Consider the following 14953-nt stretch of genomic DNA (forward strand, 5'->3'; position numbering starts at 1 on the left):
TTATCACTAAGCCCCATAAATCATACTCTTTACACCATTCGTAGCAATAGTTATTACTTTATTTGGATCAACTTCATTTTTTGTCAAAAATTTCATTTTTCAGGAATAAGCCAGCAAACTCACTATGTGTGGTCCATTCATGAATATCATTGGGTTATTGGCACCACCGCGCTTGTATTGCCTTTCATGTACCAATGATTAGTCACAATCGTTTTACAATTGGCAACACTGCGCCAACTTTGCCGATCATGTCCCATGTTTGTTACAACAACAACAAAAAAATTTAAAGTAGTTTTCATCAAAACTTACCAATTTCAACTTACCAATTTTAACTATTTAACGTCAGTTTTCTTATTATTTTTAAAAGGTTAAAGTCAAAAATAATAACTCTACCACCTTTTTTATTAATGATTATGATTTAAATTTTATACTGATCAAGATTATATAAAAAACATAGACCTGAAAATCAAAGGAAAATTTCTAGTTTGATGTTGAAATGTTACTAAAGTACACCAAAAACGCTAATATTTGTCATATTTGTTGGGAGTGCATCGTTGCCTAAGCGTTTTAGCTGAGGTGTAGCGATAGAGTTGGAAACAAAAAAACGTTTTTTTTTTAAAAAATGATTATAATGCATCTATAAAACCGTAAAAAAAAGATTTTTAAACTAAAATACGTTTTTTTTTTACAAATCTATGTTGCGGTATAGAGTTACAAAAAAAGATTCAAAAAAGATTTTACGAAACGAAAAATACTTTTACGGTGCTGTTTGTTATTCGTTGCAAAGTAACGCGTTACAAAAAAAATTAATAGACCGCAAACGATTTGTTGTGGTTGATTAGCTGCGCTTTTATTATTATTATTATTTATTTTATGTTTATTGGCTTTGCCTTAAATAAAAGCCGCTAATATAAGCCTACTAAACAGTTGTAAAAATTAAAAAAAAGTACGACATTTTATTCACAAAACAACAGATTCTTCTAAATAAAAATTTTTGGGCTTTTACCAATAAAAGTGCGAGGTTAATTAAAATTACTATATATGCTAAACCATAAAATTTCCAAGAAATTCTTTGCAATTAAATTTATACACAACGTAGGAGGACTCAATATATCAAGGATAATGTCAACAAAACATTTTACCGCTGTGAATGGCGATTTAAAATATGCAATTCTGTGTTAAAAAGGTGTTTTATTTCCATTACACCCAGTAAAGAATATTTAGAAATAATTTAAAGATCATAGTCCTACTTTTAAAAAATGGAAGAAAATACTGCACTAGTAAAGTCGCCAAGGCTTTGTCGTTTAGAAAAAGGACCTAGTGGTTATGGTTTTAATTTGCATGGAGAAAAAGGAGTTATAGGTCAATATATAAGTGCTGTGGATGCAGGTAATATGATTTTAATGCATACATACATACATACATACATACATACATACATACATACATACATACATACATACATACATACATACATACATACATACATACATACATACATACATACATACATACATACATACATACATACATACATACATACATACATACATACACACATACATACAAACATTCATACACACATACAAAGATACACACATACATGCATACATACATACATACATACATACATACATACATACATACATACATACATACATACATACATACATACATACATACATACATACATACATGCATGCATTCATGCATGCATGCATGCATGCATGCATGCATGCATACATACATACATACATACATACATACATACATACATACATACACACATACATACATACATACATACATACATACATTGATACAGTGATTTTGTGTGTTATATACATTATTGTATCATACATACAATACAATATTACATAAAATGCAATTTTTCATTTTATAAGTACCTTGTTTCTAAAAGTTGACAGAGATTTTGAAATAAATGATCAAGATCCCAGGTTAAGAGTTTTGTAAGAGTTTGTGGCAGAGAAAGTCTAATGACGTGCTTTGAAAAAAGCTATTGATTCCATCTTTTTAAACAATTCAAATGTTTTGATTTAAGAATGTTTCAAAGATTTTCATTGAAAAAGAACTTAATAAACTGAAACCTTGATAAGCCTTGATAAAAACCCTCCTTCTTTTTAAAAAGAGAACTCTTCAATTATCGTCAGACTTTTAACTCATATATAATAAATTTCTCTGTAATAATTGCAACAGTATCATATAAGTGGATAACTGCCACTTTTTTTGCTTTTGTTAAAGTTCCCAGCTATAATTAACTAACAACAACATTTCTGTCCATAATTGCTTCTTAAACAAATCTTTTTCAAACAATAGTAATTATTTTCTTCAAACCATTATTTTTATTAAAGTCAACTTGATCGAATGACACTAACATAGTCTGTTCTATTTATAGTTTACAAAGTTGTTATTTGTATCTAAATAAGGTACAATATGAGAATAAAGTTAACCATCTACTAGGAAATGTTAATATCTATAAATCAAATAGAAAGAGCACTAAATGATATTAATACTCATAAACATGACTGTCTACTATATAATAGATAAGTTAATTACAACTAAATTTTTTATGCCTTGATAAACCCTGCTACTGTTCAATTTTTTTATAGTTTATCTAAAGTTCATTAAGTTGGGACACCATTGAGGCTTATTATTTCAGCATGTAATAGCCCTTCTCCCCTCTCCAAAAAAAAAAAAAAAAAGACTCAGAAAATAAAATAAAATAATGAAAATTGAATAAAAAAAATGAAAAACTACCTGAATGTGCGCGTAGTCCACAATAGAAATATATAGATATATATCAACCAAATTAAAAAAGCAGGAAGATAATAAAAATCTTAGTGTTGTTTGAACTATTTGAAAATTAAGTAGTAGACTAAGTACTGAGTAGGGTTGTACCTAGCATACAAAGACTAGGGGTGTGCTCATCAAATTTTACCAACAAAAATTATGTACTTCTCAAATTTTACCAACAAAAAAAAAATTATTTTTAATTGGAAAAAAAAGATATCTATTTGGAAATTTCTTCAAAGCCATTAATATATTTGTGTTATTATTACCTGCAACATTTTAAACAAATATATAATTTTTTAAAAGCAAAGTCACAAAGTATATACAAGTTTTAAAAAATGTCATTCAGTACATTATCTTGTGAAGTTTTTCTTTACAGACAGGCTCTATAATTTCACTGGGGATTTTTTCAAATTAAACTGTATTTTTCACTTCTTCTAGTTTTAAGTCGCACTCAGTCAAAAGTTTATATGGTTTTGCTCATTTATATTAATAAAGTTTAAATGAAATGTAAGTTATGAACTCAAGTAATAACAAAAAAGTCTATGAATTAATTCAAAACAGTCTTAATGATATAGTTTAATTGCTACCCAGCTAGTACACATACATTGGTAAAATGTTACAACAGTGTTCTGAGTTTTGTAGTTATGATGGAGCAGAAATTTGTAAATTTGTTGAAATATATATTTTAGACTTATTAAGTAAAATAATCAATACTAATGATTTAGGCCTTTATCGTGATAATGGTTTAATAGTAATACATAGAAAGTCTGGTCCACAACTCGATAAAGTAGTAAATATGTTATAAAATTTTTTTTAAATGATGGCTTTCAAATCAAAATAAGCATAAAACCAAATGAGGAATTATTGTATATTAAAATTATCAGCCCAAATTCTAAAACAAATCCCAATTTCAATTAATAACAGGCTAAACCAAAACTCCTCTGATGAAAATGAATTCAATTCCTCTAAAGGAATTTTGAAGATGCTCTTCAAAAGAGTGGGTTTGATAAAATTTGACCCTTAAAAAAATAATAAAATATAAAACAAAAATAAAACTTGATGTAATTTGGCTCATCTCCCAATATAGCAAAAGTGTTTCCACTAACATAAGAAATGTGTTTTTTAAATTAACTGATAAACACTTCCCACCCTCTAATAAATTACATTAAATTTAAAAACGAAATACAAATAAAGCTAGAAAATTGTAACCAAAAATCAATTGTTTAATCAGTGGAAAATGTTTATCAAAAAACAGGGTATATAAAGGTGTTTTTTTTTTTTAAGTATGTACCTGATAAACAATATATTGGCTAAACAGATGGTGAATGGATTAAACATTTTGCCAACCATAAAACAATCCTTTAAAAATAAAAAATATTCAAAAGACATCATGCTGCCAAAATACATATGGTAATTAAGAGATTAAAGTATTTGTGACTTTATATTAAATTGGTCCATCCTTGGAACAGCACCTGCATATAATAATAATAGAAAAATTTAAAACAATTACACATGCAAACAAAGAATGTTTATTAAACAAAAAATTGGGATTAATTTCTAAATGCAGGCATGAAAATAAATTTCTCATAAAACAATATAAAAATAAAAGAAAATAATTATATTAAATTCCCCTTTTAAAAAAATATTTTCAAAAGAAAGCAGAAGTAAATAGTTCTAAAGAATTTTTTTTATAATGGTGTCAACATATTCCACATATGTGTAAATTTACAATACCTAAGTTTGATAAGTGATTTTCTACTAATTTATATATATACATATATATATATATATATATATATATATATATATATATATATATACATATATATTTTTTTTTTTTTTTTTTTTTTTTAGATTATTCACCTCCCCAAGGCCCGAGGGGGGCCACTACAGTCGAGGAGGCTACTCATTTTTTTTGTGTTTTTTTTTTTTAGTTATTATTCGTGGTGCAACCCTCTCTCAACTCTTTAACTCCGAAACACAAACCTTGCCGAGCAAGGCCGCTGCGCGGAGAAACTAAGTTGTATATATTTGTATATATTTATATATATAAGTTGTATATATTTATATATGTCTAAGTTGTAAAAGTTGTATATATGTCTAAGTTGTATATATTTATATATATATATATACATATATATATATATATATATATATATATATATATATATATATATATATATATATATATATATATATATATATATATATATACACACATATATATATATATATATATATATATATATATATATATATATATATATATATATATATATATATATGTATATATATATGTATATATATATATATATATATATATATATATATATACATATATATATATATATATATATATACATATATATATATATATATATATATATATATATATATATATATATATATATATATATATATATATATATATATATATATATATATATATATATATATATATATATATATATATATATATATATATATATATATATACAGGGCTCAATTTGATTTTTTAAAAAGTCACGGACAAAATGTAATTGCAAAATTTGTAAAAGCGTTTTGCGTAACTTTAATTAAATGTTTTAAAAGATAAATTTTAAAAGTAATTTTTTAACTTCAAGTTTTTTTAGTTTTATTTTAAAGCTAATTTATTTTCTTTTTTGTAAGGAATTGTTTTGCCTTTTCTTTTAGTTTTTTCTTTTTTTAATCCTAGTTTAAGTTGAGTTTAACGTATTTTCTTTCAGCCTATTTCTGAAATGTTTAAATCAACTAAACAATTTTAGTCAGGTTGTAACCAAAAAAAATTATTTGCGTGGTCAGCAATAGTGTTTGATCGCACGCCATTGCTGTCCAAGTTTTATTTTGTAGAATTTAAATCCCGTTGGTTGAAATGTCCAATTTGTAAATTGATCAAACAACCTGAGGTTTTAGCCAGACAATGTCCAATGTCCGACCGTTAAATTGAACCCTATATACATATATATGTATGTATATATATATATATATATACATATATATATATATACATATATATATATATATATATATATATATATATATATATATATATATATATATATATATATATATATATACATATATATATATATATATATATATATATATATATATATATATATATATATATATATATATATATATATATATATATATATATATATATATATATATATAATATGTAAAGACTAGGACAAAATCAGAAATGGCTAAAGCCAAAAAAGCAACAAATAAAATGTTCCATTGATTATAAAGACATAAGTTATATAATTTTGCACCTGAAATATTGGGTTGTATATATTAGGGCAACGTTGATCCATATATATTGAATCAATGATGGGCTATATACATTGGATCAACATTAATTCAAATATATTAAATCAACTTTAGGTTGTATGCATTGGGTCAGCATTGGATTTAGATTGTAAAAATAATTAACTTTTGCAATGGTTTTACATATGTTGAAATAATGTAACTGTGCAAGCTGTTTTTAGTTGTTTTGGTGTTAATCTTTTTAATGATATCATTGCTAAATACATAAGGTTGGATCAATGTTGGATTTGCATCAGAATAGCCGATGTTTGCGATGGTTTTACCTACGTTGGCCAAATGTATGTGTGTTAGCTAGGTAGTAATTAAACAAATAAATTGTTCGCCTTAAAGAAATATATACCTTAAAATGTATAAATTTAAAATATTCAAAACTTTATTTGTAGGAACACATTTTACAAGCATAAACCAGGGGTGTAGATTCGTAAAAAAAAAGTACCAACTCCAACTCAAATTGTTGAAATTTTCAGAGTGCAACTTCGACTCCGAAGCAAAATTTTTGTAAAATTCTTTGAATTCTTTAAAAAATATTATGCAATAGTTTAAAAAATTTTTTTTTGCCAAAATGAAAAGTTCTTTGAAGGTTTGGTATGGTATATGAATATAAGGTTAATGTATATGGTATAAAGGTATATGAATATAAAGGTATATGGTATAAAGGTATATGAATATAAGGTTAATTGAAGATTTTGTACATGCAAAAAACCGAGAAGTTTTACTATTGGAGTTGCAATTTTGTTTAGCGACTCTGACTCTGCTAAAAATGTCGCAACTCCGACTCTACAGCCCTGGTATAAACAGAATAGGTCTTTTTGTATTTTGCCAAACTCCTTATTTTGAAACACTGTTACCAATTTTTTTATGTTAAAAACAAAACAAAAAAAGTTTAGCTATTAACTTCTTCTGGGCAAACATTAAACAAACTCATTTATTGATTGAGATTCTTGCTTTAAATTTTGTTAATGAATGTTGATAAATAACATAACACAACTTTTTAATAATAAAAAAACTGTAACCAAAGAAGTATTCCTTATAAAAATTGGTTGTCGTTTTTTATTCCTTAAAAAAATGGGTTAAGTAAAATTACGGACAATTTAAAAGTATTTTTGCAATACAGAAGTAGCAAGAAAACTTTTTTTTAGATATTCTTAATATATAATCTAATCTTACCAACAACTTAACCAATGTATTGTTTTACTGATAGAATGTTTGAAATGTTTATAAAGGTGGGTGTATGATAGCTTAAGTGTATGGTTGTTAATGTGTATGGTAGTTTAGGCTAGCTTTACTTGAATATATGTTTATAAAATAACTTAAGAGTATTTATTGAAACAATCTAAATTTCAATTAAAAGAATTAGAAATTGAAAAATATGAAGAAAAAAGTAAATCAATTCAGAAACATAATTTATCATCAGCTATGGAACTTTAAATCAAAATTAAAAAAAAAAAAAAACACAAAATGTATTCATTATACATATGGGTAAAAGTTTTTCAAAATTTAAAAAAACACAAATCTGCACCCTACATCACCAAATTTTCTGAAATTTGGTACAAATGTTTAGAGACAACTTAGGAAAGACTAAATTTTTTTTATAAAATTCTTATCTGTTTAAGATTTATAGCAACTTGAAGTTTGTTTGATTTTGACTGAAAAATGAGGGGGGGGGGAGGGGGGAAAGTGCCAAAAATGTTTCCGTTTATTATTACCCTTATATGGTGCTTTTAGTAATGCTGCAATTCTTAAACTTGGTACCAAAAGAGCTTAAAACCTGCTAAGTCCAAAAACTTTAAATTGTATCTCTCCAAGCAAGGCAAGGTTGTTTATTTTAGGGTTCATAAAATGTACCTAATGGTGACAATAAAAAAGGGCATTGACAATTATAGCTATAAAAAAATCTGAAAGATAGGAAAAAAAATGTACGACCCAATTTTTTTTTGGCCTTACGTTTACTTGAGGAGTTATTGAGGTTTGATACAAACACAAAATTTTGTGATATTTTAAAAATCAGGCAATCTATCTCAACTTTTTACAAATTAATCAAATTATGAATTAACAGTTTAGTAACTTAATTGTTTTTATTAATTTTTTACAACAAAATTATAAGGTATAAAAAAACCTTTTGAAAAATAAATACTCAATTTAAGTGATTTTATGTATGCTTTTCATTCACATTATTTATAAATTGTACAAAAAATAAAAGATTGAAAGAAAGTATGGATAAGACATATCAGACTCAGCAAACTTGAAATTAGTTTAAACATAAAAATCTCTATTTCCTAAGGAAAACAATTTTTTTCAAGTTGTCTTTGGCTAAATAGTAGCAAAATCCTGTTTTTGTGGTTGGTACTTCAGCTTTGGAAATCATGTAGACATCTGGAATCCAGCATTGGCTATCCACTGGTGACCATTTAAACGACCCTGCAGGACCATTTGGACACATAAATTTGATAAGCACATCTCTTTCTTCTAGATTAATGTCTTCAATGACTCCTATCCACCACTTTTGCTCATAGGAAACACAGGCATATTCATCTGGTACTAAGTTTACAGTTGTTACAGGGAAGTTTCCAAAGTCATGCATGAAAGAAAAATCTTCATCAACACTACATAGCTTTGCGCCTATCTAGAAACAAAAAGCAACATATGCATTTATTCCGTTTTACTTATTTTATTAAACATGTTTTATTAAAGGCATTAAAAGAAAATTGTAAGTCCAAAATAAAACAAAAATACTTTTGACGATGATTCCACACAAATAATAAATCTATTTTTTATTTTAGTTTATCAATAAAAATTATGCATGTTTTTTAAAAATAATAAAAGGTATATTAAATATATATTTTTTAACCTTTTGATGGCCAAGTGGTTCCTTAAGAGTGTTTTTTACCAAAGTTAAATCTTCTGATGATATATAAATGAAATGTACATCTTCAATGTTTTAATTGCAATATTTGTACATTACCTGTGGAGATAAAATATGATTACCCATATCTCTTTGCAAGCTTGCTAGTGTTACTAAATGTTTGACTGTACCACCTATCCCATCACAAGGTTGCTTACTGTGACTAGTTGCAAAAAAGTTTTTTTTAGCAGAAAGACCAAAATCTTCAAAATGGAAACAAAGAATCAAATAATTTTTATATTGACCTGCACACCCATCTGTAAAGTATTCAATATTTTTTATTTGAGGTAGATTTCTTTTAATATCATTGCTGACAACATCAATAATTTTATACACCATGTTCACATCATGCATCATATCATCTGAAACAATACAATAAGATTTGTGATTGAGAAAAGCTTCTTTTTTGAAATAATTAATCACAGGATGAAGTGTATCAAGATTGAAAATTTGTCCAATGAAAGCTTTGTGTTTCATCCTGAACTACAAATTTATAGTTTTCTGAAAAATCACCAAAAAGTAATGTTATCGCTCAGTCATATCTTCCTTTCTTGATCTCTGGTATGATGCTTGACTCTTAGCTAAATACAAGTGTGGTGCAAGTTTTGTCAATTTTTTACATACTAGTTCAATGTATTCAGACACTGACTCTTTATTATATGTTAAGTTTGACCTATATGTTGTTTTTTATATGTTAAGTTTGACCTATCTGTTGTTTTTTATATGTTAAGTTTGACCTATCTGTTGTTGTCCACTGATCAAATTCTACTTCATCACCATCTTCAAACTCTCTAATTAAATTCTCTAATTAATGCATTCATAGTTGCTGGGCATTTTTCAGATTTGCGCATAATACAGTCTTTATTAATCATGTCACATACAATATGAGGTAACAGTTGATTGTATATTGAGGGTCAATGCTGTCAATTTTCGTTTACTTTCTCTAATTTTACCTGACTTATGCAATCCTTTGATCTTAATAGGAGATACTCCAGCAGCTGACTCTTCTTCAGCTTGTTGCCTTTACAACATACCAGTTATTGTCTTGGAGAATTGTTCTCCGGAGCTGTCGTCTATACTCTCAAAACTATTCAGCAAGTGCTTATCAGAGTCTTGTTTTTCAGCCTGCTGGAAAGCGGCATCTGTTATCCCTATCTTCCAAAATTCTGGAGAGCGATCTGATTCGTCTAACTACCGTCCCATTAGTCTTCTTCCTATCATAAGCAAGGTTTTTGAATCTTTAATTAACAAACACTTAATTTCTCATCTTGAATCTAATAAGTTACTTTCTGACCATCAATATGGATTTTGATTTTCTCGTTCTACAGCTGATTTGCTAACAGTAATAACCAATAGGTTTTATCGTGCATTAGATAAAGGTGGAGAGATTTAGACCATCGCTCTTGACATTTCAAAAGCTTTTGATAAAGTTTGGCATGCTGGTCTTCTCCATAAGCTTTCTTCTTATGGTGTGTCTGGCAACATCTTTAAGATTATTGAATCCTTCCTTTCCAATTGTAGTATAAAAGTTGTCCTTGATGGACAGCACTCTTATTCTTATTCTCTATTCAGGGGTTCTTCAAGGTTGTATCCTTGGCCCTATACTCTTTTTAATTTACATTAACGATCTTCCAGATATTCTCAAATCTAAGGTGGCATTGTTTGCTGATGATAATACCATTTATTCTTGTCGTGATAAGAAGCCAACACTCTCTAATTGCTTAGAGGGGGCATTTGAGGTTAAAAAGGATCTTACTTCTGCTACAGCATGGCTAACAGTGACTGGTGAGCTTCAATACAGATAAAACTCAATTTTTTTCAGCCAATCGTCATCACAATAAGTTAGATCTTCCTATATTTATGAATGATGATGTACTCGATGAGTCATCTACTCTTCATCTTCTAGTATTAACTCTTACTTCCGATCTTTCTTGGAAACCATATATCAAATCCGTTGCAAAATTAGCATCTGCTAAGGTTGCATCTCTTTATCAAGCTCAACACTTTCTTACTTCGGGTTCTATTCTCTATCTCTATAAATCTCATATCCGACCTTGTATGGAATACTGTTGCCATATCTGGGGTGGATCTTCTGATGATACCCTTTCTTTTTTAGACAAGGTGAAAAAACGCATTGTAATTATAGTTGGGCCTGCTCTTGCAGCCAACCTCCAACCATTATCACATCATCGTAATGTTGCTTCTCTTTCTCTTTTCTACAAATTCTTTAGTGGGCACTGTTCTAAAGAACTAGTGTCTCTTTTGCGATCTACTAAAATTCATTCTTGTGTTACTTGTCATTCAATTAAGTCTCATCCTTTTTCTGTGACTGTTCTTGAGTGCTCCAAAAACTCTTATTCGTCTAGTTTTTTTTCTAGAACATCAGTTCTCTTGAATTCGCTTCCTTCATCTTGCTTTCCTGATTCATATAATTTGCAATCCTTTAAGTCGTCCATCAATTGTTATCTTGCTCTACAATTTTCATCTTTTCTCTTCCAGTAACTTCCAAATTTAATTAGTGGTTGCTTGCAGCCTTGTTGGAAGCAAAGGTGTTTAAAAAAAAAAAATGTTGCTAAGTGTGTATTTACACCCTCTTCTTTATTTTGAATAGATGTTTCACTAACAATATCAAAATTCATCATTATTTTCACTCATACTTGTTGATAAATGTTTAATAACTTTACTTCGACAGGTTGGACACAACTTTTTTCCAGGTATAAGATTTAAACTTACGGTTTCTGCTTCTAATATTACTCACGTACTATAACATTAATTATATTATTATTATAAAACAACGAACAAATCCTGTCACAAAAAACTTATAAACAACTTATTAAGAATGGTATTACCCATTAAAATGTAAATGTATAAACTTTTACCTCACTTTTTTGTGAGTCAGAAATGAATTAGTGCAACTTTTCTGATTATCTCTTTTCTCACTATTAACATATCACAATGATGTGTGCATATACTAGTAATTTGTTCTTCTTTCAAGTTTGTTCGTTTTACAAGTAATTTATGATCATTCCTGTCAATATCTTCAATCAGATTTCTTACTTAGGTATATGATTGTTTATAACAAACTGGATAATCATTTACAAATGAACAATTGATTTTGTTATCCATATAAAACTATAATGAGGAATTATAATCTAAACACCTAAATAGAAGAAATCTTAAATACAATATTTCTAATGAGCAGAGTACACTTGAACACAAACAATATGTTTAAAATAACAATAAAGTTATATTTATAAAGAACATATTGTTTGAACAAATCGCTATTAGTTTTAATAGACATATTTTAAATACCTAATTATCTACTAAATATTGTCAATTCTCGACTAATTATCTACTAAAAATAGGGTGAAAGTAGATTATAACTAAATATAATTATATTTAGTTATATAATTTAACAAGGTAATATTTATTGGATATTATTATGTACACTTGTCATTTTATTACTTATTTTATTGATGAGGTAATCAATATTTTATTACAATAAAACAATCAATAAAAAAAAAGATAACATAATATTGTTTCATTTAATGACATAACTATTATGTAATGAAAATGTTAATGCAAATGACATAACTATTATGTAATGAAAATAATAATGCAAATGATATCACTATTATGTAATGAAAATGATAATGCAAATGATATAACTATTATGTAATGAAAATGATAATGCAAATGATATCACTATTATGTAATGAAAATGATAATGCAAATGATATAACTATTATGTAATGAAAATGATAATGCAAATGATATCACTATTATGTAATGAAAATGTTAATGCAAATGATATAACTATTATGTAATGAAAATAATAATGCAAATGATATAACTATTATGTAATGAAAATAATAATGCAAATGATATAACTATTATGTAATGAAAATGATAATGCAAATGATATCACTATTATGTAATGAAAATGATAATGCAAATGATATAACTATTATGTAATGAAAATAATAATGCAAATGACATAACTGTTATGTAATGAAAATGATAAAGCAAATTGACATAACTAAACTATTTAGTTAATGAAAATGATAATGCAAATGATATAACTATTTAGTTAATGAAAATGATAATGCAAATGATATAACTATTATGTAATGAAAATGATAATGTAAATCACATAACTATTATGTAATGAAAATGATAATGTAAATGACATAACTATTATGTAATGAAAATAACAAATTTATAAGTGTACAAAATATGTAACAATATTTTGTAATAACTTTGTAAAAAAACTTTGTAATTAGGCATTTAAACTGTTAATTTTGTAAATTAATTAAAAATTTAAATCACATAACACAGATACTGTTTTTTTTTTTAAATTATTTTTGCATATCTTAAAATAAACTATATTTTGTTGTTTTGAGAGATACAATTCTATTATTTTCAGATTAAATAGGATTCAAACTCCTTTTGTACCAAATTTTATCTTTGTAAAATTACTACAAGCACCTTATAAGTGAAATAGTAAACGGACACATTTCCGGCACTTTCCCCCCTCATTTTTAAGTCAAAATCTATCAAACTTTAAGTTATTGTAATTCTTCAGGGGATAAAAAAATTTTGAAAAAAACTCACTGTTTTTCCCAACTTAGATCTCTACACATTTGTGCCAATTTTCAGCAAATTTGGAGATGTAGGGTGCAACCCCTTGTTTTTTGAAAAATTTGTACTCATATATAAGTTTGATATTATTTTTAGAATTTTTCATTTTCAGGAAGTCCTGCTGAAAAATCTGGTTTAAGTGTTGGTGATCGAGTTGTTGAAGTAAATGGGAATAATGTTGAGAATTCTTCGCATGCAGATGTAGTTAAAGCAATAAAGGAGTTCCCCAACACTACTTCACTTTTGGTTATTGATCGCATAACAGATAATTACATGAAAATAAAAAAAATTCCAATTACTGCTGACCTTGCAAAGTATTCAAGTGTTCTTGATATTCCAAGCTCTGAAAATTCTACACTTAATGAAGTTATAGCAAGTGATACTGAGGTTAAAGAAAAAAAAGATATGGTTGTTGAAAATGAAAAAGAAGAAAAACTTACAGAGACTGTTAAGGTTTCGCCAGACATTGAAGGACTTTATGATAGCCCAAACAGTTTTAGTAATGAAAAAAAATCTGAGCCGGTTGAAATTAATGAAAATCCCGCATTGGAACTTCAAACTTTATCAGTGCAGGGGGTTGAAGCTCACGTTGCCTTGCTTCAAAATTCTCAGGCTGATGCGGTTGAATGTGATAAACAACTGGCTGACTCTAAACAAGAGCATGAGTCTTGTGCTGACTCATTGACACCAGTAAATCAGCAACATGATTCTGAAAATCTGACTCAAGAACCTGACTTTGTGTCAGATGTTAATGAACCAAAATCTAAACCAGAAAATGAAGGAGAAAGATCAGATATTCATTTTGAAAACGACGAGAAATTTGAGCACCCTCCAGAAAATGCAATTTCTGATTTTGCCAACGCCTTCGAGACCGCCTCGCCGTCCCAGTCACACAAAAATAACGAATTAAAAAAGCCTCTTCTTTCAGTTATTCCTCAACGTAAAAAAGTAAAAGAAACAAAAGACGATTGGAAAGCCAAGCAGGATTTATTTAACAAACTATAATTTTTTTTTTCATCTTTTTATTTTTGAAAATCAAAGTTAATTTAAATGTTTTTAGAATATCTTGTCAAATTATATTTTTAATTGTTTTTACATTCTTTCATTTATTTTTATGTAATATTGTGCAATAAAGTTTAATAATGTCAAATTTGTAGAGGTTTGTAGCAACATTGGGTTGCGTTTTATTTTATTTTTTACACGGATGTAGCTTGAATGTTTTAAGTCATAGAGATTTTACAA

At 27.1% G+C, this 14953-nt stretch overlaps 1 protein-coding gene across 1 annotated transcript; it reads left to right on the forward strand.

Annotated features, from left to right (window-relative positions):
• Positions 1-816: 816 nt before the first annotated feature.
• Positions 817-14953, forward strand: LOC100201357 (Na(+)/H(+) exchange regulatory cofactor NHE-RF1). Its single transcript, XM_065798029.1, has 2 exons — positions 817-1389; positions 13824-14953. Exons 1-2 carry the CDS (start codon positions 1260-1262, stop codon positions 14714-14716), a joined length of 1023 nt encoding a protein of 340 aa, XP_065654101.1. The 5' UTR covers positions 817-1259; the 3' UTR covers positions 14717-14953.

This window comes from Hydra vulgaris, chromosome 05 (assembly GCF_038396675.1).
Source record: "Hydra vulgaris chromosome 05, alternate assembly HydraT2T_AEP".
Classification (NCBI taxonomy): domain Eukaryota; kingdom Metazoa; phylum Cnidaria; class Hydrozoa; order Anthoathecata; family Hydridae; genus Hydra; species Hydra vulgaris.

What these genes read in the sequence shown, in the direction of transcription:
- LOC100201357 (XM_065798029.1), top strand. Translation starts at nt 1,260, where the DNA reads ATGGAAGAAAATACTGCACTAGTAAAGTCGCCAAGGCTTTGTCGTTTA. An exon ending in TATAAGTGCTGTGGATGCAG is followed by an intron (nt 1,390 to 13,823) that starts GTAATATGATTT and finishes TTTCATTTTCAG; the next exon opens with GAAGTCCTGCTGAAAAATCT.